The 27,775-nt window shown below is 47.8% G+C and overlaps 1 protein-coding gene across 3 annotated transcripts in view; it reads right to left on the bottom strand.

Moving 5' to 3' along the window:
- OTUD7B (OTU deubiquitinase 7B) overlaps positions 1-27,775 on the bottom strand; it is a 51,481-nt gene that overhangs the window by 14,386 nt on the left and 9,320 nt on the right. For 2 of the 3 annotated variants that reach the window (XM_083477023.1, XM_083477022.1), the window contains exons 2-5: positions 6,135-6,285; positions 4,897-5,067; positions 3,062-3,307; positions 850-951 (exon numbers count right to left, since the gene is read on the bottom strand). In XM_083477023.1, coding sequence (XP_083333149.1) covers positions 850-951; positions 3,062-3,307; positions 4,897-5,067; positions 6,135-6,219 — 604 coding nt within the window. In that variant the 5' untranslated portion in view covers positions 6,220-6,285. Of the gene's footprint in view, positions 1-849; positions 952-3,061; positions 3,308-4,896; positions 5,068-6,134; positions 6,286-23,073; positions 23,404-27,775 lie in introns of those variants that run through there. The other variant, XM_083477021.1, reaches the window with a different exon arrangement.

The raw sequence follows: 27,775 nt of genomic DNA, 5'->3' as shown, positions 1-27,775 counted from the left end.
GTCTCAAGACTTGTAAATTCATAAAATACAAATAGGTGGACAAATGTAACAGCACATTATTTCCCCAAAGCATTAAGCACAAACAATACTGGGTGGAATCTACACACATATAAAAAACGCTGTGAAAATGTTTTTTAAAAAAAAGTTTTGAAAAATGCAATGGTTTTTGCATAGCTCACTGCCGCCATCTAGTGTCACATTTGCATACTGCACTTTACAACACATGTAAAATGTTTTATTTGCAGCTGTATAGCTGAGTTCCTGGAAAACGTTCATTTTCTCATTTTCCCATCATCCCTAGCTAATAGGACCAGTGGTCAGGGATGATGGGAATTGTAATCCCAAAACATCTGGAGGGACGAGTTTGGGGGTGCCTGATATAGAGCCTACCTATACATATACAGCATGTAATGTAAATAAATATTTGCATATATACACACACACAGGCACACACATTCTTACTTGCCCATATAAACATTTATAGATATGCTAACACACACAGTTAAGCTGTGTATTAGGAGATTTGAAGTGGCCTCTCGATACCTCATTCTATGCCAGGAGTCAGCAACCTTTTAGAATTTTGAGGAAGGTGCCGTGGGCGCCAGGCACAAAATGGCCGCCAAGAGGGCGTGGCATTGCACAAATGGCTGCTGCGTGGTGTGTGCAAGCGAGGCTCGGCCTGGGCAGACGGGATCTAAACAGGAAGAGCTTTGTGTGCATCGTGGATTGCTTTGCAGGGGATATTTACTGAAATATTTTGTGGGCTCTGTGGAAGGCTCAGGGACGCTGTGTGGCGACCCATCGCACTGGCTTTTAAAATGCACGGCGCTGGTGCCAGGGAGGTCTTACCTAGCGATGCAGCGTGGAGCAGGCAGTTCCCGTCGCCCGTCGTGGCTAAGGGGAGCAACCGCTGGCAGCTGGGATCGACATTAGCCCACCAGTTCAGACGACCTGGTCAAAAAGGTGAACAAACAGGAAGCAGTTATTTCATGCTTTTCAAAGTTCCGGGCATTTTCGAGCCCAGCCTCTCTCTCTACAAGTGTCACACCAACATCAGCCACAGTTCACTAGACATTTGATGCACCAGGAGACCAGTTTTTTGTTTCGTTTCATAAAATTTACACACCACTAAAAAAAACCTCAAAGCGATTTACAAGAGATAAGGCAGTAAAATCAAGAAAAGTAAACGTCTGAGGAGCACCTAACCCCATCGCTGGATGGAAGAGGGCCCCAAAACAGCAGAAGAGATGAAATCACATCTGAGGGGAAGCCGGAACAGTTGTGGGAACAGCAAAAAGGGTTCCAGAGATTGCGCCCCCTTTCTTGCCACTCAGAGGAAAAAATGTCTGCACAGTATTTGGAGGCGGGGAGTTGGAGCAGGCTGACATCCCTGCCTTCCCGAGGAATAACAGCAGGTTATGTCAGAGGACGGCACACCTTGCGGAAATATTCTGCCTCGCAGGGCCTCTCAAACGTCCCCGGGGGAGAAGGAACGAGGGAGCCGCCTGAACGCGTCTCCAGGCTGGTCAGGGCCTGGCTTGGCTGAAGATCGGTTTTTCCTGATATACCTCTTTAAAACGACAACAACCTACAATTAAACCTGAAAGGAGGGGTGTCAGTGGATGCTAACAGGATGAACGTGAGGAAAGTGTGACCCGAGAGCCACAGGAGCTGTGACAAAGTAGGTTTTGTGGTCCGATTTCCCAACATCCACCCCCCCCCGCCCCCCAAATTCAAAGTGTCAGCTACAGTCATACCTCGGGATGAATACTCTTTGGGTTAGGCAAATTTGGGTTGTGCTCCGCGGCAACCCGGAAGTAACGGGGTATCCGGTTTCACCGTGCGCACATGCGCAGACCATCAAAATGACATCACGCGCATGCCAAAACATGGCCCGCGCACACATGGACACAGGTTACGTTCACTTCGGGATGCGAACGAGGCTCTGAAACGGATCCCATTCGCATCCCGAGGTGCCACTGTATCTGCAAGGAGCGATCGGGACAATTTATTTATTTATAAAAATGGACTGTTCTTCCCTACAATTCAGATAAGACTCTCCAGCTGCAATTCTGCGATATATGATAGGATATAAATATATATATGAATTAAGAGCCAGTGTGGTATTGGACTAGGATCTGGGAGATCACGGTTCGAATCCCCACTCAGCCATGAAGCTCACGGGGTGTGATTTTGGGGGCTAGTCATCACCTCTCAGCCTACTTCACAGGACTGTTGTTAGGCTAAAGTGGGGAGCAGGAGGAGAACCAGCCACACCACATTGGGAGGAAAAAGTGCTATATAAATGTAATCAATAAATAATAAAAGGTAAAGGTAAAGGTGAAGGTGAAGGACGCCTGGATGGTTAAGTCCAGTCAAAGGTGACTATGGGGTTGTGGCACTCATCTCGCTTTCAGGCCGAGGGAGCCAGCGTTTGTCCACAGACAGCTTTCCAGGTCATGTGGCCAGCATGTCTAAACCGCTGCTGGCGCACGGACGACCGTGACGAGTGCCAGAATGCAAGGAAATGCTGTTTACCTTCCCGCCACAGCGGTACCTATTTATCTACTTGCACTGGTGTGCTTTCGAACTGCTAGGTTGGCAGGAGCTGGGACAGAGCAATGGGAGCTCCCTCCGTCGCGGGGATTCGAACTGCCGACCTTCTGATCAGCAAGCCCAAGAGGCTCAGTGGTTTAGACCACAGTGCCACCCAGTATTGGATTTGTGACCATTATGCTTATTTGCCTTCAGTAGCAGTAAATCTCTGCTGGATGAAATCCAATTGCCTCTGGTCTATTTATTGGGAATCCTGCAACGTGTTGAAGTTTTTACTCTGCTAACTATATGCTGGAGTTCTGCTCTGGATCAATATTGAGTAGAATTCCAATGACAGGCATCACCTCATCGCTTCTGTGGCCAGGCCAGCTGGGCAATCCTTCCCCATGCTCTAGCGCTGGGCCTGGTCTTCAGAGGGGAAAGGGCACCCAGGGAAGTTTACATCCTGGGCAACCGCCACCCAAGAAAACAGACATGGTGCGGCGTTGACGTCATGGGCGCTTACCAGCCTGCTCCAGCGCCACCAGCATCGACTGCTCGATGAGATCGCGCTCGATGAAGCACCGGAACTCCTCGTTGTAGACGGTCAGGTCGGGAAGCTGGAAGGTACAGATGGGCATCTCTGGGAGGTGCTCCCCGCTGCCGCCGACCCCCCCGCCGCTGCCCCCGCCCCCGTTGCTGGAGACGTGAGAGCGAGCCATGGAGACGATGGTGGAGCTGGCATGAGAGATGCCGCGAGACAGGCGCTTCTCTGAAAAAAGAAAGGGGAGCCATTATTTCATCAACGCAGGCTTTCTTGAATGCAACACATTCCTAGGAAACCGTTCGCTAGGTCGAGTGTTCACATGGAGAGCCGGTGGTCTCCATTATCTCCTGTGGGACCATTTCTAATTGGGGATTTGCTCAATCTCTGCCCTGGCCCCAGATGCTCCTTCCATGGTTTCTCCCCAAAATGGCTGCAGCCAACCAGCAAAACGAGAAACGAAGCAAAAACTGATTTGTCCGATCTCTCTCCCTCCCTGAAATGCCTGAAAATGGCTGCCACCGACCAGCCAACTCCAAGGAAGGAAGGAAGGAAGGAAGTGGGCCAGCTCCAGCCATTTGGATAGTTGAATCTGTGTTGTGCATAGCAAGGTTTGTGTTTGGATAAGTGGATTTTCATACAGCGAGGATTTGGAAAGCAGGACCTGCATGTATTATGATGCATTGAATTTATTCCCCACCCTTCACAGGGGCGGAAGAATTTACAGCAGTTTAAAATTAAATATTAGAAAGAGTTTAAGACAAATCACAGCCACGGGAATAGGGCTGGGTCCTGAAAACATACATATCTCAGGTGCCAAAGGCCAAGATAAACAGGAGCATACAACAGAAACTATGCTAACGAAGGAAGGGTAAAAGACAGGACTGCATGGTTAAACTACAGACCTGACTCCTCCCAGAGGAGGCAGCGATGGGCACCATCTTAAAGGTAAAGGTAAAGGAACCCCTGACCATTAGGTCCAGTCGTTGCCGACTCTGGGGTTGCGGGGCTCATCTCGCTTTATTGGCCAAGGGAGCCGGCGTACAGCTTCTGGGTCATGTGGCCAGCATGACTAAGCCGCTTCTGGCGAACCGGAGCAGCGCACGGAAACGCCGTTTACCTTCCCGCCAGAGTGGTACCTATTTATCTACTTGCACTTTGAGGTGCTTTCGAACTGCTAGGTTGGCAGAAGCTGGGACTGAGCAACGGGAGCTCACCCCGTCGCGGGGATTTGAACCGCCGACCTTCTGATCGGCAAGTCCTAGGCTCTGTGGTTTAACCCACAGCGCCACCCGCGTCCGGGGCACCATCTTAGTTGTCTTTAAAAGAAGACTGGACAAACTGGTGGAGGATGAGCCTATCAGTGGCTCTGCTTTGCCTCCACTCTCAGAGGCAGCAATGTTCCTGAATACTAGTTGCTGGGAACTGCAAGGAGGATAGAGGGCTCTTGTGCTCAAATCTTGCTTGCAGGTTCCCCCCCCCCCCCCAGGCTGGCCACTGTGGGAAGAGGATGCTGGAGGAGATCCACCACACTTCTAGTTGTTTTCAGCACCACAAAGCCACAAACAGCTGGCTTATTCGCAAGTGGAGTCACTGCTGGAGCCAGACTCTTGGGTCCATCAAGCTCAGGACTGTCAACTCTGACTGGCAGCCACTGAGGACTGAATCGGGAACTTTCTGCAACCATGCTGACGCTCTCTAAGTACTGAACTGCAGCTCTTCATCAGAACCGCAGCAGAGGATGAGGGGCTTAAGAGGACAGGGGCCACGCCTCCCCTGTGCAGCAAACACCCACGATCAAGGCTGCCCCCTCCTACCTTGCACAATGTCATCCTGGCGCTGGAGTGGGGGCCGCGGGGGCCACGCCACGTCCTTTTCCACGTGCTTGAAGGCCCGGCCTTCGTTGAAGGAATGGGGGAGGTTCCCGGCGTGCACCTGCCGGAGCTGCTCAAAGTCACTCAGGGCAGCGCTCAGGTCCCAGTTTTTCCCTGCGCCAGAGGAAAGAGAAGGGAGAGGGTTCAGAGAAGGAAAGCCGCCAAACTAGCCCCAAGCAGAGGTCCCCTCACCTCTCCAAATCACAGATCCTAGAATCACAGAACTGTAGAGGTGGAAGATGCCTCCCCGCCCGCCCCGGTCATCTAATCCAACCCCCTGCAATGTAGGAATCACCGTTCAAGAATCCCTGACAGATGGCCATCTAACCTCTGTTGAAAAACCTCCAATGAAGGAGAGCTCTCCACCTTTAATAATAATAATAATAATAATAATAATAATAATAATAATAATAATAATAATAATTTATTTATACCCCACCAATTGGGCTGGGTTTCCCCAGCCACTCTGGGCGGCTTCCAACAGAATATTAAAATACAATAGTCTGTTAAACATTAAAAGCTTCCCTAAACAGGGCTGCCTTCAGAAAGAGCACCTAGAATCATAGAATCATAGAATCCTAGAGTTGGAAGAGACCACAAGGGCCATCGAGTCCAACCCCCTGCCAAGCAGGAAACACCATCAGAGCACTCCTGACATATGGTTGTCAAGCCTCTGCTTAAAGACCTCCAAAGAAGGAGACTCCACCTGCTCTCAGAAAGTTCTTCCTTCCTAATGTTCAGCTGGAATCTCCATTCTTACAATTTGAATCCATTGGTTTGGGTCCTCCCCTCTGGAGCAGCAGGACATGAGCTTACTCCACCTTCCACAATGACGGCCCTTCAGATGTCCGAAGGTGGCCATCCCATCACCTCAACGATGCTTGTCAAATCTGCCTCTTCTATCAAGAAGCAGCACCCAACATATCTCATCGCCGCCACCCACTCAAAATTGTATCCCCTATTATCTAGAAAAGCCCCACCCCACCCCACAGATGTCCTTCTTAACATAAAACAAGAAGGAGAGACTTCCTGGTGCCAATGAGAACTCTTGTGTTTACTTCCTTGACACATGGTTCTGGCCAAACACAGAGAGCTCTCTCTTTCGAAGATACGAGTCTCTTTGCAAAACATGTCCTGAAAACTAAGTAGAATTTCAGAAATCAAAAGGGGGAGGGCATCACCTTCAAGAAGATCCCTTGCCAATCCTGGCTCTGCCCCTGTTGAGCGTACAAAATCCGATAGGACGACGTCCATATCCAGGGTCATGTGATCATGAATTCCTTGCGGGTGGGTGGGAACGGGTGGGACATCGATCCAGGCTTCCGCTTCAGTCTGGAGGAGGGAAGAGGCAAGGAAGGGCCAGATTTACAGGTTGTCTGAAAAACTTGGGTGGGCAACTAGAAATCTCTTTATTGGTCATTTTAAGGCATTTGTAAAATACCCGGAAGGTGCCTAAACAGGTCAGAGCCGCGTGCAGGGAAACTATGCTTTGCATTCACAGAATCACAGAACTGTGGAGGTGGAAGGGACCCAAAGGGTCATCCAGACCAACCCCCTGCAACGCACTCAGGAAAGGAAAAGGACGCCCCACACAACATAAAAATGTGTCCAAATGAAACGAGGAAGCGCAACAGGTCAGTGCTGGAAACAAACAAATAAATGGGCTGTTACAAGCATATAGATGTCACGTTTAGCAAAACCCTAGCCAACAGCTATGACACAGAATCGTAGAATTGGACGGGACCCCAAGGGTCTACTAGTCCAAACATCCCTGACAGACGGACCATCCAAACTGTTTAAAAACCTCCCGTGAAGGAAAGTCCACCATCTTCCGAGGTGTCACCCATTCCACTGGCCCACAGCTCTTCCCCGCAGAAAGCTCTCCCTGACGCTTCGTCGGAATATTCATTCTTGTAATGTGCTACAATGAATCTTTGGCCGCCACACTGCTCAAAATGAAGGGCAGGGTCTCCAGCAGGCAGCCAGCCCCCCACCCCAAATCCAGCCAAAGGTCCATTGGCAAGGCTTTCGTCCACTCTCTGCACGAGCCTCCCCCTGCCCCCCCCCCCACAGAAAGTGAAGGCAGAATGGGCTCTCCCGCTACCCAAGGGGTTTTGGGTCAGTACATGCCCCATCCGGGAGAGGGAGGGGGTTTAGACCAGGGGCTCCCTAAGTGGGGAGTAAATCACCTTGGGGGGGGGGCAGTGGGATTCCCAGAGGGAGCATTAAGCAGCAAGGGGGCGGCAGGGCAGCATAAATGACCACCCAGTTATCAGCAAATCTGGAATCCCTGGCTCAATTTCATCAGTTTTGTGGAACTAATTAAACTAAATAGTTTTAACTGGATTTTGAATGCAATGTCTAGTTCTGAATTTCATCGCGTTACAGTGGTACCTCGGGTTACAAACTTAATTCGTCCATTCTTAACCCGAAACCATTCTTAACCTGAGGCACGCTTTCGCTAATGGGGCCTCCCGCTGGTGCCGCACCGCTGACACCCGATTTCTGTTCTCATCCTGGGGCAAAGTTCTCAACCCGAGGTACTACTTACGGGTTAGCGGAGTTTGTAACCTGAAGTGTTTGTAACACTGTACAGTGGTACCTCGGGTTAAGAACTTAATTCGTTCCAGAGGTCCGTTCTTAACCTGAAATTATTCTTAACCTGAAGCACCACTTTAGCTAATGGGGCCTCCCACTGCCACTGTGCTGCTGGAGGGCGATTTCTGTTCTCATCCTGAAGCAACGTTCTTAACCCGAGGTACTATTTCTGGGTTAGCGGAGTCTGTAACCTGAAGCGTATGTAACCTGAGGTACCACTGTATTCTCTTTCTTAGCGGGTCATGCAAACCACTCTTCTGGATAATGTTTTTTATATAGGGTAAGTTGATGGAACCAAGAGGACAGTGGTCCCTCCCAAAAAAGTTTGGGTACAGTGGTGCCTCGCAAGACAAAAAGAATCCGTTCTGTGATTCTCTTCGTCTAGCGGTTTTTTCATCTTGCGAAGCAAGCCCATTGACGGATTAGCGGATTAGCGCTATTAGCGCTATTAGCGGGTTATCTGCTGATCGGATCAGCGGCTTAGCGGCTTAGAAAAAGAGGGGGGAAAGGAAAAAAAACCAGCAGGAACTCGCAAGACATTGTCGTCTTGCGAAGCAAGCCCATAGGAAATTCGTTTTGCGAAGCACCTCCAAAACGGAAAACTCTTTCGTCTAGCGAGTTTTCCGTCTTGCGAGGCATTCGTCTTGCGGGGCACCACTGTACCACTTATGCAAAGGGTGTAAAGCAATGTGGGGTGGTAACGGCAACCTTCTGGTCGGCTGTAGCCAGCCTTGCCACCCTAATACTGTTGGGCTTCAGGCTCCTGCCAGCCAACATGCTGGCTGGCTGGTTAAGGATGACAGAGCGGGGGGCTGGAGAGTCCAGCAACATCTGGAAAACCACAGGTTCCCCACAGCAGTCGCAAAAGCAGAGGTCTTCAGGCAGCTGCTGCAAAACAGCAGTTGCAAATTAGCACTCTTGTCTGTTTGTTTGCTTGTTTGTTTGTCTGTTTGGCAGAAACAGAGGCTGGCAGCCTTGAACTCTGGTTTCCCCCGTGTGGGGAGAAGGCGGTCAGGATTATCTGAAGGCTCTCCAGAAAACCAGCTCCAGGAGAAGCCAATTCAAACAAGGGAGAGGGAGCGCTCCAGACACACCCAGGGAGGACGGATGCTGCGTCGCCACTCTTGTTTTCCCAGAAAAGCAAAACTATAAATTATGTGGCAAAAATGGTCTGCGAAGCCTGCAGATGGCAGCTCCCCAAGTGTTTCCACAGCTGCCGCCGCTCGGAGATTTCCAGCAAACGCCTTTGGGTACGGGGGCTGCAAGGCAGGAAAGGCGGGCCATGGAATCGTAAACTTGTAGAGTTGGAAGGAACCACGAGGGCCACGCAGTCCCCACCCCCATGCAATACAGGAATCTCATATTCAGGCTTCTCTATGGCGGCCTGCAAGAAGATCAAACCTCTCCATTCTTAGGGAAATCAGCCCTGAGTGCTCACTGGAAGGACAGATCCTGAAGCTGAGGCTCCAAGACTTTGGCCACCTCCTGAGAAGAGAAGACTCCCTGGAAAAGACCCTGATGTTGGGGAAGATGGAGGGCACAAGGAGAAGGGGACGGCAGAGGACGAGATGGTTGGACAGTGTTCTCAGAGCCACCAGCATGAGTTTGACCAAACTGCGGGAGGCAGTGGAAGGCAGGAGTGCCTGGCGTGCTCTGGTCCAGGGGGTCACGAAGAGTCGGACACAACTAAACGACTCAACAACAACAACATGGCGGCCCCTAAATTGTGGGACTCCCTCCCCAGAGAAGTGAGTCTGGCCCTTTCTTTATACAGCTTGCGGCAAATGGTGAAGATGGACCTCCTCTTCCCTTCTTGCTAAACCTTTTCTTATTTTTTAAAATTTCATTTTATAACATACCGAGAACAGAGATGTCGGGTGAAAATGAAAAGACGAAAAACAAAATTATCAAATGGGCAGGTAGAATGAGTACAGTTGCACATGGGTTAAAATAACAAAGAAAAGGGGAGATTAAAACAAAAGATCAGAATCTGTTTATGTATGCCACAGCCGCCGCAAGAACCCTACCGGCCCAAAAATGGAAAACACAAGATATACCAACCACCCAGGAGATGAAGATGACAGAATTTGCGGAACTTGCCAAATTGACAGGGCGGATCCGGGACCAAGAGGACCAGAGACACAAGAACAATTGGAGTAAATTTATTGAATACTTAAAGGAGAACTGTAAAAACTTAAAGACACTAGCAAGGCTGGAATAATACATTGAATGTAAAATAGTAGAGATATAAGAATAATATACGTGATAAGAATGTGATAAATATACTGGAGGGAGGGAGGGAAGTCAAGACTCAGCAGAGTCAAAGGGAATATATTGTGATAATCAGAATTGTTGGGAAAAGAATATTTAAAATAAATAATAAAAATTTACTAACAAATAACAAAGAAAAGAATACCAGCGTTGTCGGATTATGAAGTCTAGTTCCAGATTTGCCAAGTTCATGTCATGACAAAGGTCGTCTTGTAAATGATAGCTTTGCTTTATTTGTAGTAAAAAAATGCCAAATCCATTATTATTATTATTATTATTATTATTATTATTATTATTATTATTATTGCATTTAATTGTACTCCACCATTTTCCCTGATGGGACTCAAGGAGGCTTACAGATAAAAACAAGAATATAGAAAAATTGACCATTAAAATACAAGTTAACACTGATAGAATTAAAACTATATAATCTCTGCTTAATCCATACAAATAATTATGAGCCTTCTGGGTTCACCTCGGCAAGAAGGAACGGAGCCACTGAAAAACGGTGCCTCCAAGTCCCATCCCAGCCAGGCAGCCCAGAAGGATACCATGGCTGATGGTATCGAAATCCGCCAAGAGGTCCAGCAGAACAGAGACACCTTCCTCCTGTCCAGTTCCCAACATAAGTCACCCACCAAGGTGACCGAAGCCATTTCTGTCCCACAGCCAGGCCTGAAGCCGGATGGACATGGGTCTCAAGAATCTTTCTCCTCCAGAAAGCACGGGAGCTGAGATGCCACCACACATTTTAATTCCTTCCCTCGAAAGGGATGTTGGAAACTGGCTGATAACTATCCAATACGGTGAGATTCAGGAAGGGCTTTTTCAACAGAAGTTTTTTAACTGCCTCCTTTAGGTGCCCTGGAATCCTTTCTTGTTCTAAGGAGGCACCTTCGCCCCCTCTGCCAGCCCTCCGCTCGCCCTTTGTTTTTTGCTTTTTTTAACATAATTTTTAATTTATTTAACATAATTATTGCAAAATATAAGCAAAATATTGCAAATACATATATACATACATATTTCAGATAAGCAGACATATAAAAAAGAACAAAAGAGAAAAAAGCAAGAAAAGAAAAAATAAAGAGAAAAAGAAGAAGAAAAGTTGGAAGAATTTCTTCCAAATTTATTCTACAAATATCTCAATAATAAAATTCATTGACCGACTTCCATCGCTTACACTGCACTTCCTAAATACATTTTAAGCAAGATTGTATCTGCTATTCCGTATTTTCCCCATACAATCTCACACAAATATTCTAATCAATAGGTTTTCTAAATCTTTCATAAATCTATTCTAAACACAACCAATACCTTACATTTAATCTTTGTCTACATAAAGAATCATTTGAACATTTCCATTGTTTCTGGATTATATTTTTTGGCCTCCGCTCGCCCTTTGGATGAGCCAGGATGGGAAAGGATCAAGCGCACATGTGGCGGCTCTCACATTTCCCAAGGATCCTGCCCACATCCTCGGGCGGCACAAATTGGAAAGCATCCATTAACACAGGACAAGCAAGAGGCCAAAGTTACACCCACCGGACCTGTATCAACTGCGGCGTCCAAGTCAGAGCAATTTTGTCAACAAAGTGTCTGGAGGTTCTAGCCTTTATCAAAATCCCAAATTATGTTCCATTTTCTCCATTATACCTCTTTTCCAGAGGGAATCGTACCAAGCAAGATCACAGAATCATAGGATTGAAAGGGACCCAGAGGATCTCTGGTCCAATCCCCTGCAACGCAGGAATACAAAGCAGTCCCAACCTTGGCGTTATCAACACCACGCTCTAACCAACTGAGCAATCCAATAATTTGAACTTCACTTTCAACGTTAAGTCAGGGTGGATTTGATTTAAATCAAATCTATTTAAATCACGATTTAAATCACTAGTCAGTAAGACTTGGTTTAAATCTTTTTTATTATTATTTTACAGAAAGACTCATTCTCGCTGGTATAATCTTAATATTTACAACCGAGGCATGACGATACTGAGCCAGCTGGACCTCAATGGTCTGACTTCGAATATGGAACCTTTCTATGCTAATGAATACTGTATTTTTAAATAATCCTATTAATTCAGCACTTTATTCAGAAACATGAGGACTAAGAACCTTGACTTTACTTTTAGGGGTAGCTCAGGGAAGACGCTTCTGCTTTGCATGCAGAAAGCCGCAGTTTCAATCCCCGACAGAATCTCTAAGCAAGGTCTTGAATGTCCCCTGCCTGAATTCCGGGAGAGCCGTGGCTGCCAGTCAGTGTAGGCAACATTGCACTACATAGACTAAGGGTCTGTTTCACTAGGAGGCTGCTTCTTATGTCACCAGTGGCGTAGCGTGGGCTGTCAGCACCCGGGGCAAGGCAAGTAATTTGCCCCCCTAATCCGTGGATTTGCGCCCCCTAACCCGTGGATTTGCGCCCCCTAACCCTAACCCCCAGATGTTGCGCCCGGTGCGGCCGGCCCCCCCTGCACCCCCCACGCTACGCCACTGTATGTCACAACATGACTTGGCCAAAATGGTTTCAGCCAAGGTTCTCCCGCTTACGCCCCGGGAGGAATCTGCTTGCCTTGAGCGGCCAAGGCAACATGACAGCATCGTTGGTAAAGATAGCCCTGTCACTCACAATCAGCGGGATGCAAACAAAGCTCTCCCAGTGACTCAGCAGGGCGCAAGGAGGGTGCAAACCACAAGCTCAATGCCAGCAAGCGCAGCCCGGAAGCAAAGAAAATCCACTCGGACACGCACATTGCCCTGCCATGTCCTAGCTGCGGGTCTCTTGTCCGAACGAGCGGTGAGCTACCAGTGGCAGGCTTTGATTGAGCCATGCTAACAGGCTGGTAGGTATTTTTGCAAGATGCTATATACACCTGTGGTTTCCAAACCTTTTCAAGCCATCACTCCCTTGCAGAGCATTTTGCACCTGGCTATCCGTGACTTGCAACCAAGTGAAGATGCCTGGGCGCCAGGATGGCGGCGGACGTCTTCACCATCTGGAGACGCACGCTTAGAGATCCTTGGATCTTGACTGTTTTTGCACATCAGCAACACATCCTGTAGAATTCAGTCCGCTATATTTTATCTTGAGAGTCCCATGGACTGCAAGAAGATCAAACGTATCCATTCTGAAGGAAATCAGCCCTGAGTGCTCACTGGAAGGACAGATCCTGAAGCTGAGGCTCCAAGACTTTGGCCACCTCATGAGAAGAGAAGACTCCCTGGAAAAGACCCTGATGTTGGGAAAGATGGAGGGCCCAAGGAGAAGGGGACGACAGAGGACGAAATGGTTGGACAGTGTTCTCGAAGCTACCAGCATGAGTTTGACCAAACTGCGGGAGGCAGTGGAAGACAGGAGGGCCTGGCGTGCTCTGGTCCAGGGGGTCACGAAGAGTCGGATACGACTAAACGACTAAACAACAACAATATTTTATCTGCACAATCAGAATGAATTTCAGGAACCAAAAAGTTGCATTGAAAAATACGACTTTCGAGCCATCTGACCCCCAAATGGCAACTAGGCCTTCCGTTTTGGCGACTGTAACCCTGGTTTAAGGAGCCATTTGGCCCCTGGCTTATATATCTCAGTTTCTAACACTGCTCCCTTGGCTCCATAAACTCGCCCCCAATGCCCACTACCCTATGAAAAGAATTATTCAGAATATGACCCTCCAAGGAAGTTAGTAACACAATAAAATTCAGAGTAGTAATGATCAATTGCACATTTATTCAATATCCAATTAAAAATATTTAACTAATTGAAGAAAATGGACGAGCTTCCTAGAGAATCACACACAAACACCAAAGAGAGTAGTGCCACCCACTTTGGGAATTCTTGCTATAAGTATATACTATATGGCTTGGGTCCCAAATTGTCTGAAGGACCGTATCTCCCTACACAAGCCTGCCTGGGCTTTGAGCAATTCTGCTTCAGAAGGAGCTTCCTGCTCTGTGTTTCTGGCTGAGACTGTGTTCTGAGCACTTCTGCACAGAACTCCTGAGCACGCCGCCTCATCAGAAAGGAGTCTCTGTGTGAAGCAGAGACTCCTCCAGAGACCCAACGAGTAGACAGAAAAGCCTACAGCATGGGGAACGACCGGATCGATCATGTCCGAGGAAGGGGACATGATCCAAGTCAGTCGATGTAGTGGCATGTAGTGGGCCTATTTAATACCTAGCAGATGGGTTTGAAAGCTGGCACACCTAGACATTACGTCAGACCTTGAAAAGCATGTTTCAATTCCCTCCCCCCTCTCTGCATCCACACACATTGAGCCAGTGTGGCATAGTGGTTAGAGAAGACATAGGAACTCCTCCCCTCCAGATGTTTGGGACTACAATTCCCATCATCCCTGACCACTGGTCCTGTTAGCTAGGGGTGATGGGAATTGTAGTCCCAAACATCTGGAGGGCCGGAGTTTGCCTATGCCTGGGTTAGAGTGCTGGACTGGGGTCTGGGAGGTCAGGTTCGAATCTCCACTCAGTCATGGAGCTCACTCATGGCTTGGCCTACCTTACAGGGTAGTTGTGAGGCTATAATGGGGGGGGGGAGAACTATGTATGCCTCCTAGAGGAAAGAATTTGGGAAATAAATGCAGAAAACACACACAAAGTTGAAGGCACCGGGAGCCGAGAGGGTGGTCTCACAATTAAAATTCAACCCTGACTGAAGTCTTCTTCCTCTGAGCATCAGTGCCAAACTCTTGCCCCTGTTTCCTCGCCAGTTAATCCAAGCATCCTACAGGAAACCTGTTCTGCTCTCTCTTCTCAAGAGTATAGCATCAAACTGTGGCCCTCCCTGCTGCTGCATCTTAGGACACACCAAACTGTGGCTGCAGCGTCCTTTAAGGGGTGGGTGGATAAACCGATCCTGTAACCAGAAGACATATAATCCTGGGACTCTCCACCCACAGTTTCCTCTCAATAGCCACAAGGGCTCGCAATTGTCTCTTTAAAAAAATGAAATCCTCAGCAATACTTCAGCTGCTTCCTCCAAAAGCCACATTCTGAAGTTTCTCCCTCGCTCACACACAATTCTGTACACACAACAAACCTTCAGCCTATCTCCTCCAAATCCATTATTTTAAACTCAACCATATGGTGGCCCAAGGACTTCAACCTTTCGAATTAATCTGCTCCAGACGACACTGGAGGCTTTCGAAAATGAGCACTGCAGCACATACCATAGGAAATTCAAGTTCAAGTTAAAATAGGTAGCCTCCGACGACACCGGAGGGGGGAGAACAGGAGAAAGAATTCAGAAAGCCAGCCTTCTGGAGGATTGGCCTCGAATCAATGGGAGGGTTGAGCCTGGCCTCTGAGAAAAGGACCCAACAAATCCGCTTTATTTAGGGTGATCAAAGGCAGGGAGGAAAAGCGCAAGTAGGCACCAGTAATATTTTCCTTGACATGTGCTTGACTACTTCCTCGAAAAACCACAGTGTCATCTTGGGCTGACAAGACACAATCAGACATCAGTTAACTGTTGTGGAAAGATGTGCTCTTAATCGCTTACGAAGATCTGGCAGAATTTGGAAAGTTTTCTGCAGGCATTGAGAAGTTGGCACAGAAGGCGACTGCTAAATATCTAGTGGCAGAGCATTCCACAGGACTGGGCCAATGGCACCAAAGGCTCGGCTTCTTATTGTTGCCAAATGTGCCTCACCGACTCAGGGAACCAGGGTCCAGGAAGTCACCAAGCTGGACCTAAATTGTTCGGGCCTTGCAAATTAATACAAGGACCTTGAACCTTGCACTAATTTCAAAAATTAGAAATTATGCAGTGCTTTCAAAGCGCCTCCTGTAGCTTACCTCGTCGTCCTTACATCACCCTTGACAGGTAGGCCAGAATTATCATCCCCAGGGCTCAATGCCAAGACCGAGACCAAAAGATTGTGTAGCCTGCCAAGGTTGGCCTGATCAGTTTGTGGCAGAAATGAGATTCAATCCCAGGTCGTAGTTTTGGCTTCCTTTTGGACCTGAAAATGACAACCAGGTAGAATTGCCTCCACCAAAATGGTCAAAGGCCTGGAAACGATGCCTTATGAGGAACGGCTAAGGGAGCTGGGCATGTTTAGCCTGGAGAAGAGGAGGTTAAGGGGTGATATGATAGCCATGTTCAAATATATAAAAAGATGTCACATAGAGGAGGGAGAAAGATTGTTTTCTGCTGCTCCAGAGAAGTGGACACGGAGCAATGGATCTAAACTACAAGAAAGAAGATTCCACCTAAACATTAGGAAGAACTTCCTGACAGTAAGAGCTGTTTGACAGTGGAATTTGCTGCCAAGGAGTGTGGTGGAGTCTCCTACTTTGGAGGTCTTTAAGCAGAGGCTTGACAACCATATGTCAGGAGTGCTCTGATGGTGTTTCCTGCTTGGCAGGGGGTTGGACTCGATGGCCCTTGTGGTCTCTTCCAACTCTATGATTCTATGATTCTATGAAATCTTCATTATTACATCCCACGTTTCTCCTCCTCTCCTCTGTTCAAATTACAGTGGTACCTCAGGTTAAGAACTTAATTTGTTCTGGAGGTCCGTTCTTAACCTGAAACTGCCATGGCACCTGGCTGGCTGGATAAGCCCAGCTGTGGCTATTGGGACAACAACTGGGACAGGTAAAGCGAAGCATCTTCAGGCCTCTTTGGGGGTGGGCAAAAATCGTTCATTATTTCCCCCAAAAAAATATAGTTCGGCCCCCCACAAGGTCTGAGGAACAGTGGACCGGCCCCCTGCTGAAAAAGTTTGCCGGCCCCTGGACTAGATGACCCTCGGGGTCCCTTGTAACTCTACAATTCTGTGACTCTATGAAACAACAACAACAATAACAATAATAATTTATTATTTATACCCCGCCCATCTGGCTGGGTTTTCCCAGCCACTCTGGGCGGCTTCCAACAGAATATTAAAATACAGTAGTCTGTTAAACATTAAAAGCTTCCCTAAAGAGGGCTGCCTTCAGATGTCTTCTGTTGTTCTTCTCTTTGACATCTGGTGGGAGGGCATTCCACAGGGTGGGTGCCACCACTGAGAAGGCCCTCTGCCTGGTTCCCTGTAACTTGGCTGTAATAAGTCAGAGGTGTCACGTGGTACGGTCTGCTGGGGCTGTACCATGCCAGGATGCAAAAGGGGAGAGGTCGCCTGCTCTGGTTTTATAGCTACAGGGTTTTCGCTCTCCCAAACAGCCCCTTCCGCCAGGCCCCGTGGCACATCACCGAAGCAAACACGGCTCCAAGGCTGCATGCAGCAAGGCCCTCCCGCGTTCAGGCTCAGGAACTCACAGGCGCTCAAATTCACAGGTTGCAGACACCCTGCTTATAAATAGCTCCATTTAGTCAGGTCTTCAAGGTGCTTTGTCATATGGCGAGGACGGGAGAGGCAGAATCCCTAGCTCACGGGGCCATCGTGTTTTGTCAAATACCTCATCAGGGCTAATTACTCCAAGTCTCCTGGATTAACGAGGAATCAGCGAGGGTGTCCTGCGTCCATGTCTCCTTTTTAAAAGACAGGGACACTGAGGCAGCAGTGACGAGTCATTCCTCAGGCATGAGGCAGGGCCAAGCAAGTATGACTTAATGCAGTCGAGGCTGGAAAAAATATTTCCAGGATTACACGCAGATGATTGTTAACCTTCTGCAGGGGAAGGGCGGAAAGCCCAGTGGCTGAGCATGTGCTTTGAATACAGGAGGTCCCAAGTTCAATGTCCAGTGGCTGCAGGTGGGGCTGGGACTGTTCCCCCACCGAAAATCTGGAGAGCCAATCAGTGCAGAAAATACTGCGCTAAATGGATCAAGGGTGTGACATGGAATAAGGCAGGGACCTCTGTTCGTTTAAATAGGCCCTTTCTTCAGAACCATGGGGACTAGAATCTTAGTTCCTTTTTAAAAAAAGGGAGCAGTTGTATTTCAGTGGCAGAGCATGTGCTTTGCTCGAAGAGGGTCCTGGGTTCAGTTCCCAAGCAGCTCCAGGCAGGGCTGAGAGTTGTCCCCCTGCTCAAAAACCAGGAGAGCTGCTGCCAGTCAGTGCAGGCCATACCGAGGTAGATAAGAGTGGTGATCTGACTCAGTGTAAGGCAACTTCCTGTGTCCTTAAAGGGAAGGGCTGTGGCTCATTGGCAGGGGGTCCGCTTTGCAGGCAGAAAGTTCAGTCCCTGGTGCCTCCAGAGGGGGCTACGAACGCCCCACCTGTCAGCAATGATGATAATGGGCCTGACAGATGGGAGGGTCTGACTCTGTATAAGGAGACCTGCTGCGACAAATGCCTACGCCCACATTCACTTTACGAATGCTGCAGAGGGGGGCTTCTGTCTGCACCTCACCCGTTCCAGTTCTGATTAAACCATTTAGTGAAGAACTAACATTACAACTTATGCCACTACACTTTTTTGGAGGGGTGGGGTCCTAAGAGGCATGGGGGCAGCAGTGGAGGACTGGAGGTGCAAATTATTGTTGCTGTTATTCTTTATTATTATTATTATCAGACTTTGAAAAGCAGGCATCACTGGAACCATTTATCCATTTTGCTGAATTACCGTATTTTTCCGTGTATAAGACACCCCCTATTTTAGGGACCCAGTTTAAGAAAATAGAGGGGAGACTGCCCCATATATAAGACGACCCACAGTTTTTCACATAATTTTTAAGTTAAAAAAAACCTAGTCTTATACACGGAAAAGTACGGTAGTTAAATTAAATGTTTTAATTGAATTTTGAATAAACGTGCAATTAATTAAGCGTTACTGTTTTGAATTTTGTTGTGCTGTTATCTTACATTGTGGGTCATGCAAAGGAACCTCTGGCTTTCACCGCCAGCATTCCTTGTAGGGGCAAGCAAGAAAGGGGTGATGTGGTCGTCCACTGCTATAAAGAAATATGTGCAGTTTCTCATCAGCAATCCTGCAGGTTTCACACACATGCAAAGAGATTTTTAAAGCACAAGGATTTCTTTCCATCGAGTAAGATTTTCCAGGGTGCAAGGAGGCATATATGCAGAATTCCAGCTGCCTTAAACTCATCACCAAAAAAAAAAAAAAAAAAAAAAAGCAGTTACGCTGATACAATTCCATATAACCCTGCCTGTTGCTACGATTCATAAGTCACGTTTCATGACACCATACAGGGCGGAGGAGGCAGCAAGAGCAGAGTGAATTTCCCCCCCTCCATGCCCCTCCCCCACCTCCAAATCACTACTCAATGACACTTATTATCTGTGTCATACTTAGAACAAGTGACGCATATACCCAAGAGTCGGGGCTTGTGTGTGTGTCCAAAATAGCCCAAACTATGTATCACAAAAAGGAAGAGGGGAGAAGTTGGTCATCTTACAATTGTAAAACAGAAATTCAAGGTGGCGTTATTGACGGTAAACCCAAAAAGGGGAAAGAACTTGCAGGCATAAAATAAAATAGTAATGATAACAATAATAATTTCTTTTTTTAAAAAAAAAATAATAATTTCCCACCCTTTGCCCCAAGGTCCCAGGGCAGCTTACAACCATTAAAATATTGAAAACAGCGTAAAGTAGTTTACAATCACAGAAATAAGGTGGGACTTAAAACTATGCACCTCAAACGTCAAAAGCCAGGGCAAAGAGGTGAGTCTGTCTTCAGCAGTCAACCTTCTCCATATGATGAAGGTGCCAGACTCACCTCTGCGGGGTGAGGGAGGTCTTACAAAAAGTATCCTTTCTGGATCAAGCCAAAGTTTAGCACCCTGTGTCCCGCAGAAGCCAAGCGGATGCCTATTATGGGAAGTCTTAAGACATCAATTTGACATTGTGGAAGGACATGCTCTTAACTGCCTGCACAAGCCTGGCAGAAAAGCTTTCAGCAGGAGTTTAAAATGTTGACGCAGAAGGCATCTGTGGAATGTCTAGTGGCAGAGCGTTCCACAGGACAGGGCCAAAGACACCGAAGGCTCAGTTTCTCGCTGCTGTCAAGCGAGCCTCGCCAACTGAGGGAATGACCAAATGCTCCTGCTGATGATCTCAGGCAGGGATCTCCAACAGGTCGACCGTGATCTACTGGTAGATCCCCAGGAGGTTTTCGTAGATCGCAGTCGATCACTGGCTCCCTTTCCTTAGCAGTGAGCGACTTTACCCCTTTCTCCCTAAAAAAGCCTCAACAACTTTGACCTGAACCCCCCCCCAAAAAAGGGGTAGATCATGGCCAGTTTTTTTAATTCTGTGAGTAGATTGCAGTCTCTTAGGAGTTGGCCGTCCCTGATCTCAGAGGTCAAGCTGGGATAGAAGGGCTCAGGCCACCCCTGGACCTTAGCTGGTCAAGGTTTGGCAAATTAATACAGTGGTACCTTGGTTCTCAAACTTAATCCGTTCCGGAAGTCCGTTCCAAAACCAAAGCGTTCCAAAGCCAAGGTGCGCTTTCCCAAAGAAAGTAATGTAAAATGGATTAAACCGTTGCAGACTTTTAAAAACAACCCCTAAAAGAGCAATTCAACATGAATTTTACTATCTAACGAGACCATTGCTCCATAAAATGAAAGCAATAAACAATGTACTTCAGTCACACAATCAATCAATCAATCAATCAGTAACTGGACTGGGTTCCACACAGTAACAAAAATGAAAAAAGAGCTGCAAAAACAAAAAAGCAAAATAGCAAAAATAGACAGACCTCAGTGTAACACTCAAAACAGAAGTGTGGCACTCAAATCGGAAGCATAACAGTCAAAATGAAGCATGCTCAAGCATCCAAAAAAAGTTCGCGAACCGGAACACTTACTTCCGGGTTTGCAGTGTTTGGGTTCCAAGTTGTTTGAGTACCAAGGTGTTTGAGAACCAAGGTATCACTGTACAAAGACCCTGAACCCAGCTCAGTATTGAGGTAACACATCTAATTGTTTTTATATATACAATGTAATTTTATTGAATTTCCAAATTATTACAAACAGACTTCAAATAGTCACATTGTTTCGTGACTTCCCACGCAAACCTCTGAGGTGTTTTCTTTCTTAGGAAACATATTTAGGAAGCAAAGCTAAGAACCTTTTGAAATTGCCAACCTGCATATTTATTTGCAATAGACATTAGCACAGATTCACTGTTGCTTTTGTGGAAGCTTTCCTGTAGGAAAACAAAGCGCTGGGAAAGTTCGCTGCCCCCACCCCTGTTTATGAGACTTCGGGAGGACCAACAACTCCTTGTGGGCTTAGCTGCAAAGCTGCATGTTTTCCCTGCCTCAGTTTGCTTCACCCTCTTCTCAGCATCCTCTTGGCATGGGGAAGGAGGTCGCCTGACGCACCCTTTCCCACATTCCTGAGCACAGAGGAGGCCGCTCCCATAAGGCAACCATTTCTCCAGTTCAGGAGGACTACGAGTCTCCGCTCTCTCCTTTACAATCACATGCACAGAATTCCCAAAAAAACTCCCTGCCAGATCGCAGTAGATAGGGGGGCGGGGAATTCTGCTGATCAAGCTCACTGATCAAGAAGCAGCGCTCACAATTCTCCAGGCGCATTTTGCACTGGGCTACCAGCCACTTGGGAAGCGGGTGGCACTGTGGGTTAAACCACAGAGCCTAGCACTTGCCGATCGGAAGGTTGGCGGTTCGAATCCCCACGACAGGGTGAGCTCCCGTTGCTCGATCCCAGCTCCTGCCAACCTAGCAGTTCGAAAGCACGTCAAGTGCAAGTAGATAAATAGGTACTGCTCCGGCGGGAAGGTAAACGGAGTTTCCGTGCGCTGCTCTGGTTCGCCAGAAGCGGCTTAGTCCTACTGGCCACATGACCCGGAAGCTGTACGCCGGCTCCCTCGGCCAGTAAAGCGAATAAGCGCCGCAACCCCAGAGTCAGCCACAACTGGACCTAATGGTCAGGGGTCCCTTTACCTTTACTTTTACCGGCCACTTGCAACCAAGTGAAGATGCCCAATGGCCAGGATAGCACCTGGCAGCTCCACCATCTGGAGGTGCATACCTGGGGACCGTTGGATCTGGACTGTATTCACACATGAGCAACACATCCTGCAGAATTCTATCCATTATATTTCACCCGCACAGTTAGAATAAGGTTACCAGACGTCCCTGTTTCCCGGGGCCAGTGCCCGGATTTACAAACCAGTCCCCTGACAAAATCCTATCATTCCTACTGAAGTTGAAAGATTCATTGAAAAAAATCTGGTAACCTTAAGTTAGAATGAATTTCAGGAAACCAAAAAGCCGCACTGAAAAATACGACTTCTGAGCCGTCTGGCCAGAAATGGCAACTAGGCATTCCGTTTTGGCGACTGCAACCCTGGTTTAAGGAGCCATTTGGCGCCTATCTTATATATCTGAGTTTCTAACACTGCCGAGAAGGGAGAACTAGGACTCAGGTAGCTGATGCGGGGCCTTGCATATGTTCTGGACTCCCAGCAGCCCCGGGAACTAGCGTGGCCAAGGATCCAGGGGTTGCGTAGTGGTTTGAGTGCCGGACTAGGACCTGGGAGACTAGGGTTTTAAATCCCCGCTCTGCCATGAAGCCCACTGGGCATGACCTAGGGCCAGCCACTGTCTTTCTCAGCCTAACCTATCTCGCAGGGTTGTTGTGGAGATTAAATGAGGGTGGGGGAGAACCGTGAAAGCTGCCTTGAGCTCCATGGACAAAAAGGTGGGATATTAATACAATCAATCAATCCTCAGGGATGGCAAGGGAAGATGCAGTCTAGGAAGATCTAGATGGCGTCTGGAAGATACCTAAAGCTGTAGCTGCTTTCAGGAAGAAAGCAGAGGGTGGTATTCTGGGCTCACTCCTCTCCAGGTTTGTGGTAACCCCCACCTTCCACCGCACAGCAAAAAGAAAAGGGGATTGGAGGAGCTGGGTCTCATTTCTCCAAGTCACCAGAGACAGTCACTTCTTAGAGAAGGTCTGCATCTCAGCTTCCAATGCTCCTACAAAATCAGCCTTTAATTCACGAGGACTAGAATCCGGCTTCATTTTTGGGTGAAGAGCCACAGCTCAGTGGCAGACCATCTGCTTCGCATGAGGAGGTGGGACCCACATTCAGTCCCTGCTGGCTTGGACACCTGCTTGAAATCCTGGAGAGCAGCTGCCTGCTCGTGTAGGCAACACTGAGCTAGACATACCCATGGGTCAAAGTCAGCAGAAGGAAGCTCTCTACGCTCCTTTCAATCAGCTGTTTTACTCAGAACTACGAAGACCGAGATCTTAAGGCGTGTTCCTGGGCTTTCTGGTCCCTGTCAGGGACTCAAGGTCTCAAGTAACCCCAGTGAAAGCTGTAAACTCAGGGGCAGATGACCTACCTTCAACGGAATGGGTCGCAGGCTCAATCCCCATGGACATCGCCAGGTAGTAGGGGGGGCGGCACCCTGCCCCAAACCCTGGAGAGCCACCTCAGAAAACGTGGAGCTAGATAGGCCGGCGATCCAACCCGGTGGGGAAGCAGCTTCGTATGTTCTCATCCTCCTACTACCAGAAAATTAATATTGCGGCTCGAGGCTCACGGAAACCAAATACAGCAGGAGCTTGTAACGCGAATACGGTGAGACAGAACGCCAAACTGAAGTCAGCTACCAACATCCTGGCATGGAAGTCTTAGAGGTTTTTTTAAAAACCCAGCTCAGGTGTTGCCAGGAGGAGGACAGAAGCTTGGCAGCTCAACCCTATATAGCCTGTTGCAGCAAGAGGAAGGTCTGTTGGGTTCAATGGGGCTTCCTCCCTCAGCGCCAGAATCACATGGAAGGCAGCGTGGAGAGGTTGCAAGAGTTTTGCTTCGAAAAGGGAGGGGGGAGAGAGAGGATGACGACATTCAAGGAAGTACCATATGTTCCAAACAACACATTCAACAGACAGACAGCCACGTGTTTCAGCCATTTGTAAACACCAGTTCATTCATGCTTATTTGCTCACCTCCGCATGGAGGTTCTTCACGGAATGAATTTAATCTGCTCCATGCAAACTCTTTTACACACACCCCTCTTTGAGTTACCGAAAGTCTTCTCTGTTCATAGCCCCTCTTCTTTGCACCCTTGAAGGTTAGGACCCAAACCAACGGATTCAGCTGGCAAAGTTTCTGAGTTCTTTTGACGGTGGAACAAACTACCTGGAAAGGTGGCAGACTCTCCTTTCTGGAAGCTTTTTACACAGAGGTTTAAATCCTTTTGGGGATTCACTAGCTGCGATTCCTGTATCGCCACAGCTTGGACCAGATGACCTTTGGGGTACCTTCCAACTCTAGGATTCTACGGTTCTTCTACTCCTTTGCAACCGTGACTGGATCATGAAGGCTGACTGGATGTGCATCATGAAAGGCCATGTGCTATGGCTTGCAACATCACCTCTACTGATCACCTGACCGATATGACTCCTTTAGCGACTCTGACCATTGGGCCTCCTGCATCCACTTTATGCTTTTATTGCAAGGTTGAAGCCATACAACCAATAATGGGGTGAAGCGGCTCCAGTTGGTATGAGCCCCGATAGCAACACGCAACACGATACAATACGATCATCTTTATTGTCATTGTCCTATACAGAACAACAAAATTGAAACTCTACATCAGACATTCAGAAACCAACAAGCCTGCTATCTCAGCTATCCCAGCCTGGTTATCCCCCTAAAAACTCTGATTCTTGTTGTTGTTTAGTCGTTTAGTTGTGTCCAACTCTTCGTGACCCCCTGGACCAGAACACGCCAGGCACTCCTGTCTTCCACTGCCTCCCACAGTTTGGTCAAACTCATGCTGGTAGCTTCAAGAACACTGTCCAAACATCTCGTCCTCTGTCGTCCCCTTCTCCTTGTGCCCTCCATCCTTCCCAACATCAGGGTCTTTTCCAGGGAGTCTTCTCTTCTCATGAGGTGGCCAAAGTCTTGGAGCCTCAGCTTCAGGATCTGTCCTTCCAGGGAGCACTCAGGCTGATTTCCTTCAGAATGGAGAGGTTGGATCTTCTTGCAGTCCATGGGACTCTCAAGAGTCTCCTCCAGCACCAGAATTCAAACGCATCAATTCTTCAGCGACCAGCCTTCTTTATGGTCCAGCTCTCACTTCCATACATCACTACTGAAAAACCATAGCTTTACCTATATGGACCTTTGTCAGCAAGGTGATGTCTCTGCTTTTTAAGATGCTGTCTAGGTTTGTCATTGCTTTTCTCTGATACCCCATCAAAACTCTGATACCCCATAATTAAATACAATATACTCCCACAGAGACACAGTTAAACTATGGAAGTCCTTCCATCAGGAGGCAGTGATAGCTACCAAGTAGGATGGCTTTAAGAGAGGGTTATAGCCAAATTCACGGAGGAGATGGTACTAGCCACGGTGGCTATGCTCTGCCTCCGCAGTTGGAGGCAGCGACATACCCCAACACCAGGTGCTGTAAACCGCAGGAGGGGAGAGCACTCTTGTGCTCAGATCCTGCTTGCTGGTTTCTTGGAAGAGGCATCTGGTTGGCCGCTATGAGAACAGGATGCTGGACTCGGTGGGCCTTTGGCCTGATCCAGCAGGCTCTTCTTATGTCCCAGGCCCACGTGGTAGAAGAGAAGCTGTCAGTCTACCTGCCTGCCTACACTTTGCCAAAGCACTGAAGCCCTGCCTCTGTCCCCAAGGATGCCGCAGGCTGATACCAGCCCTGGAAAATTGCACAACGTATATACAGCACATATATTTATTATTAAACAGGAAAGGGCAGAGATTCCACTGGTGGGCAGGGGCAGTAACTTCAACTGCTCTTTTAAACCTCCATCACTCTTTCCCCTGGGCTTGCTTTAATGGGGAATATTGTTTTAACTGCACTGCTGAATTAAGTTCCTTGCAATTGCCAATCTTACTCATCAGTAAAAACGCATTGACGGACGCTCAACCTGGCCTGAAAAAAGACTGATGGGGCAGGCTGCCTGAGCCACTGAACAATATTCAACTACCACACGCACAGGTATACCTCAGCAGCACAACCACAGACATATCGGCGCTTATAAGCCATCCTCTTGGCGACTGAACGGTCCATCAAGTGAATTAAAACACAAACCAAATCAAACATCAGTAAAATCCCTGATGAAATACCTGGCAAACCTTCCTAACTACAAGTGCCAGAGTCGTTTAAAGCACATCCAGGAAGGACACTTTTCAGTCTCGGTAACAGCCGAAGCTTCCTGTAGTTGCTATATGGGGAGGACAGGAAGTTGTTTTGTATATTTTTTTTTTATGAATTGCATGTGCTTTTGGATCAATGTTCCAATGTTATAATGTGCTTATCTGGAAAGCCAATGTGGTATAGTAGGAGTGTTGGACTAGGAGAACCTGAGAGAGAAGAGGGAGAGACCTGGGTTCCAATCTCCACTCTCCCATGAAACTCACAGAGTGACCTTTGGCCAGCCATTCACTCCAGGGGTAGGAACTCAGATATATAATCTAATCACCAAACGGCACCTTAAACCTAAGTTGCAGTCACCACAATGGAATACCTAGGCACCGTTCCCCCCCAATGGTAGTATTATTATTATTGTTTCTATACCGCTTTATATTTTAAAGAACAATTCTCAAATCAATTTACAATACATTCAAAAAATCAAATAAAACAATCCAGAATAAAACTAACTCAAGCTTCAAAGAAAATATTTCAGATCCTTCTGTGACATTTTGCTTCTCCCAGTTGCCAGCCTGGAATCCAGAGATCTCCGTGTGGCCACAACTGGGCCCGCACCAGTTGCAAAATGCACCTGCCTGATTTCGAACGCTGCTCACTCTCAACCTAACCTACCTCATAGGGTTATTGTGAGGATAAAATGGGGTGGGGAGGAGAATTTTGCCACCTTGAGCTTGCTGGAGGAAAGGTGCAATAATATCAATAAAATATATTTATGTTTATAAATATGGAGACCCTTTAGTAACAAGTGACTGCCAGATCTAACAAACACCGTATTTTTTGCTCTATAAGACTCACTTTTTCCCTCCTAAAAAGTAAGAGGAAATGGGTGTGCGTCTTATGGAGCGAATGCAGGCGGCGCAGCTATCACAGAAGCCAGAACAGCAAGAGGGATTGCTGCTTTCACTGCGCAGAGATCCCTCTTGCTGTTCTGGCTAATGAGATTCAGAATATATATTTTTCTTGCTTTCCTCCTCCAAAAACTAGTTGCGTCTTGTGGTCTGGTGCGTCTTATAGAGCGAAAAATACGGTAATCAATAAGTAAATAACCCCACATTTTTTCCTCAGGGATGGAAGACCACCTGCAATTAGGTCTTGCAGACCCTAGCAGGAAGGGCATTCCACAAAGCAGGTACCCTGATAGAAAAAGTCAGGTTCCGTAAAGAGACGATGAGCAGAGCCTACCCAATGGAGCCAAGAGGAAGGGTGGTAGCTCAGTGGCAGGGCACTTGCTTGGCATGTAGAAGGCACCAGGGCTCAGTTCCTGAAGGCACCTCCAAGTAGGATTGGGGACGCCCCCACTATCAGAAATACCGCAAAACCACTGCCTCTACGCATAGTAGGAAATACGGAGCTAGATGGCCCAAAGGTGTGGCTCAGTATAAAGGAAGCTTCCTCTGGTTCCCTAGAAATAGTCCTCATGGTTTTGTATAAAGGGCTCATTTAAACAGAAAGGGCTGTGACTCAGTGGCAAAACACCTGTGTCACACACGGGAGGCCTCTGCCGATCAGTGTAGACAGTACTGCGATAGATGGACCAATGGAGGAGGAGGCCACCACCTTCTGTCGAAGAGCTCTTACCGTCCAGAAGTGCTTCCTAATGTTCAGCTGGAATCTCCTTTCTCGATAAGTCCCTCAGTTCGGGCCCTACCCTCTTGGGACAAGCTAGCCCTGATACGCAGCAGAGGAGCTGCTGGTTCTCTGGAGCTAAGGTCACAGGCTTTGTTTGGCACGGGGACGTCCCTCGCGGAGGAACAGGGCTTGGCTGTGGCAGGCACTTACCTGCCGAAGGCACAGAAATCTCGCCAGCCAAGCCCTGAGATTGCATCACTCCAGGTTAGTCACATCTATCAGAATC

This window comes from Podarcis liolepis (assembly GCF_965112155.1).
Source record: "Podarcis liolepis genome assembly, chromosome: 15".
Taxonomy (NCBI): Eukaryota; Metazoa; Chordata; class Lepidosauria; order Squamata; family Lacertidae; genus Podarcis; species Podarcis liolepis.
The sequence above is the reverse complement of the archived record's forward strand: the minus strand, read 5'-3'. Positions and strand labels throughout refer to the sequence as shown.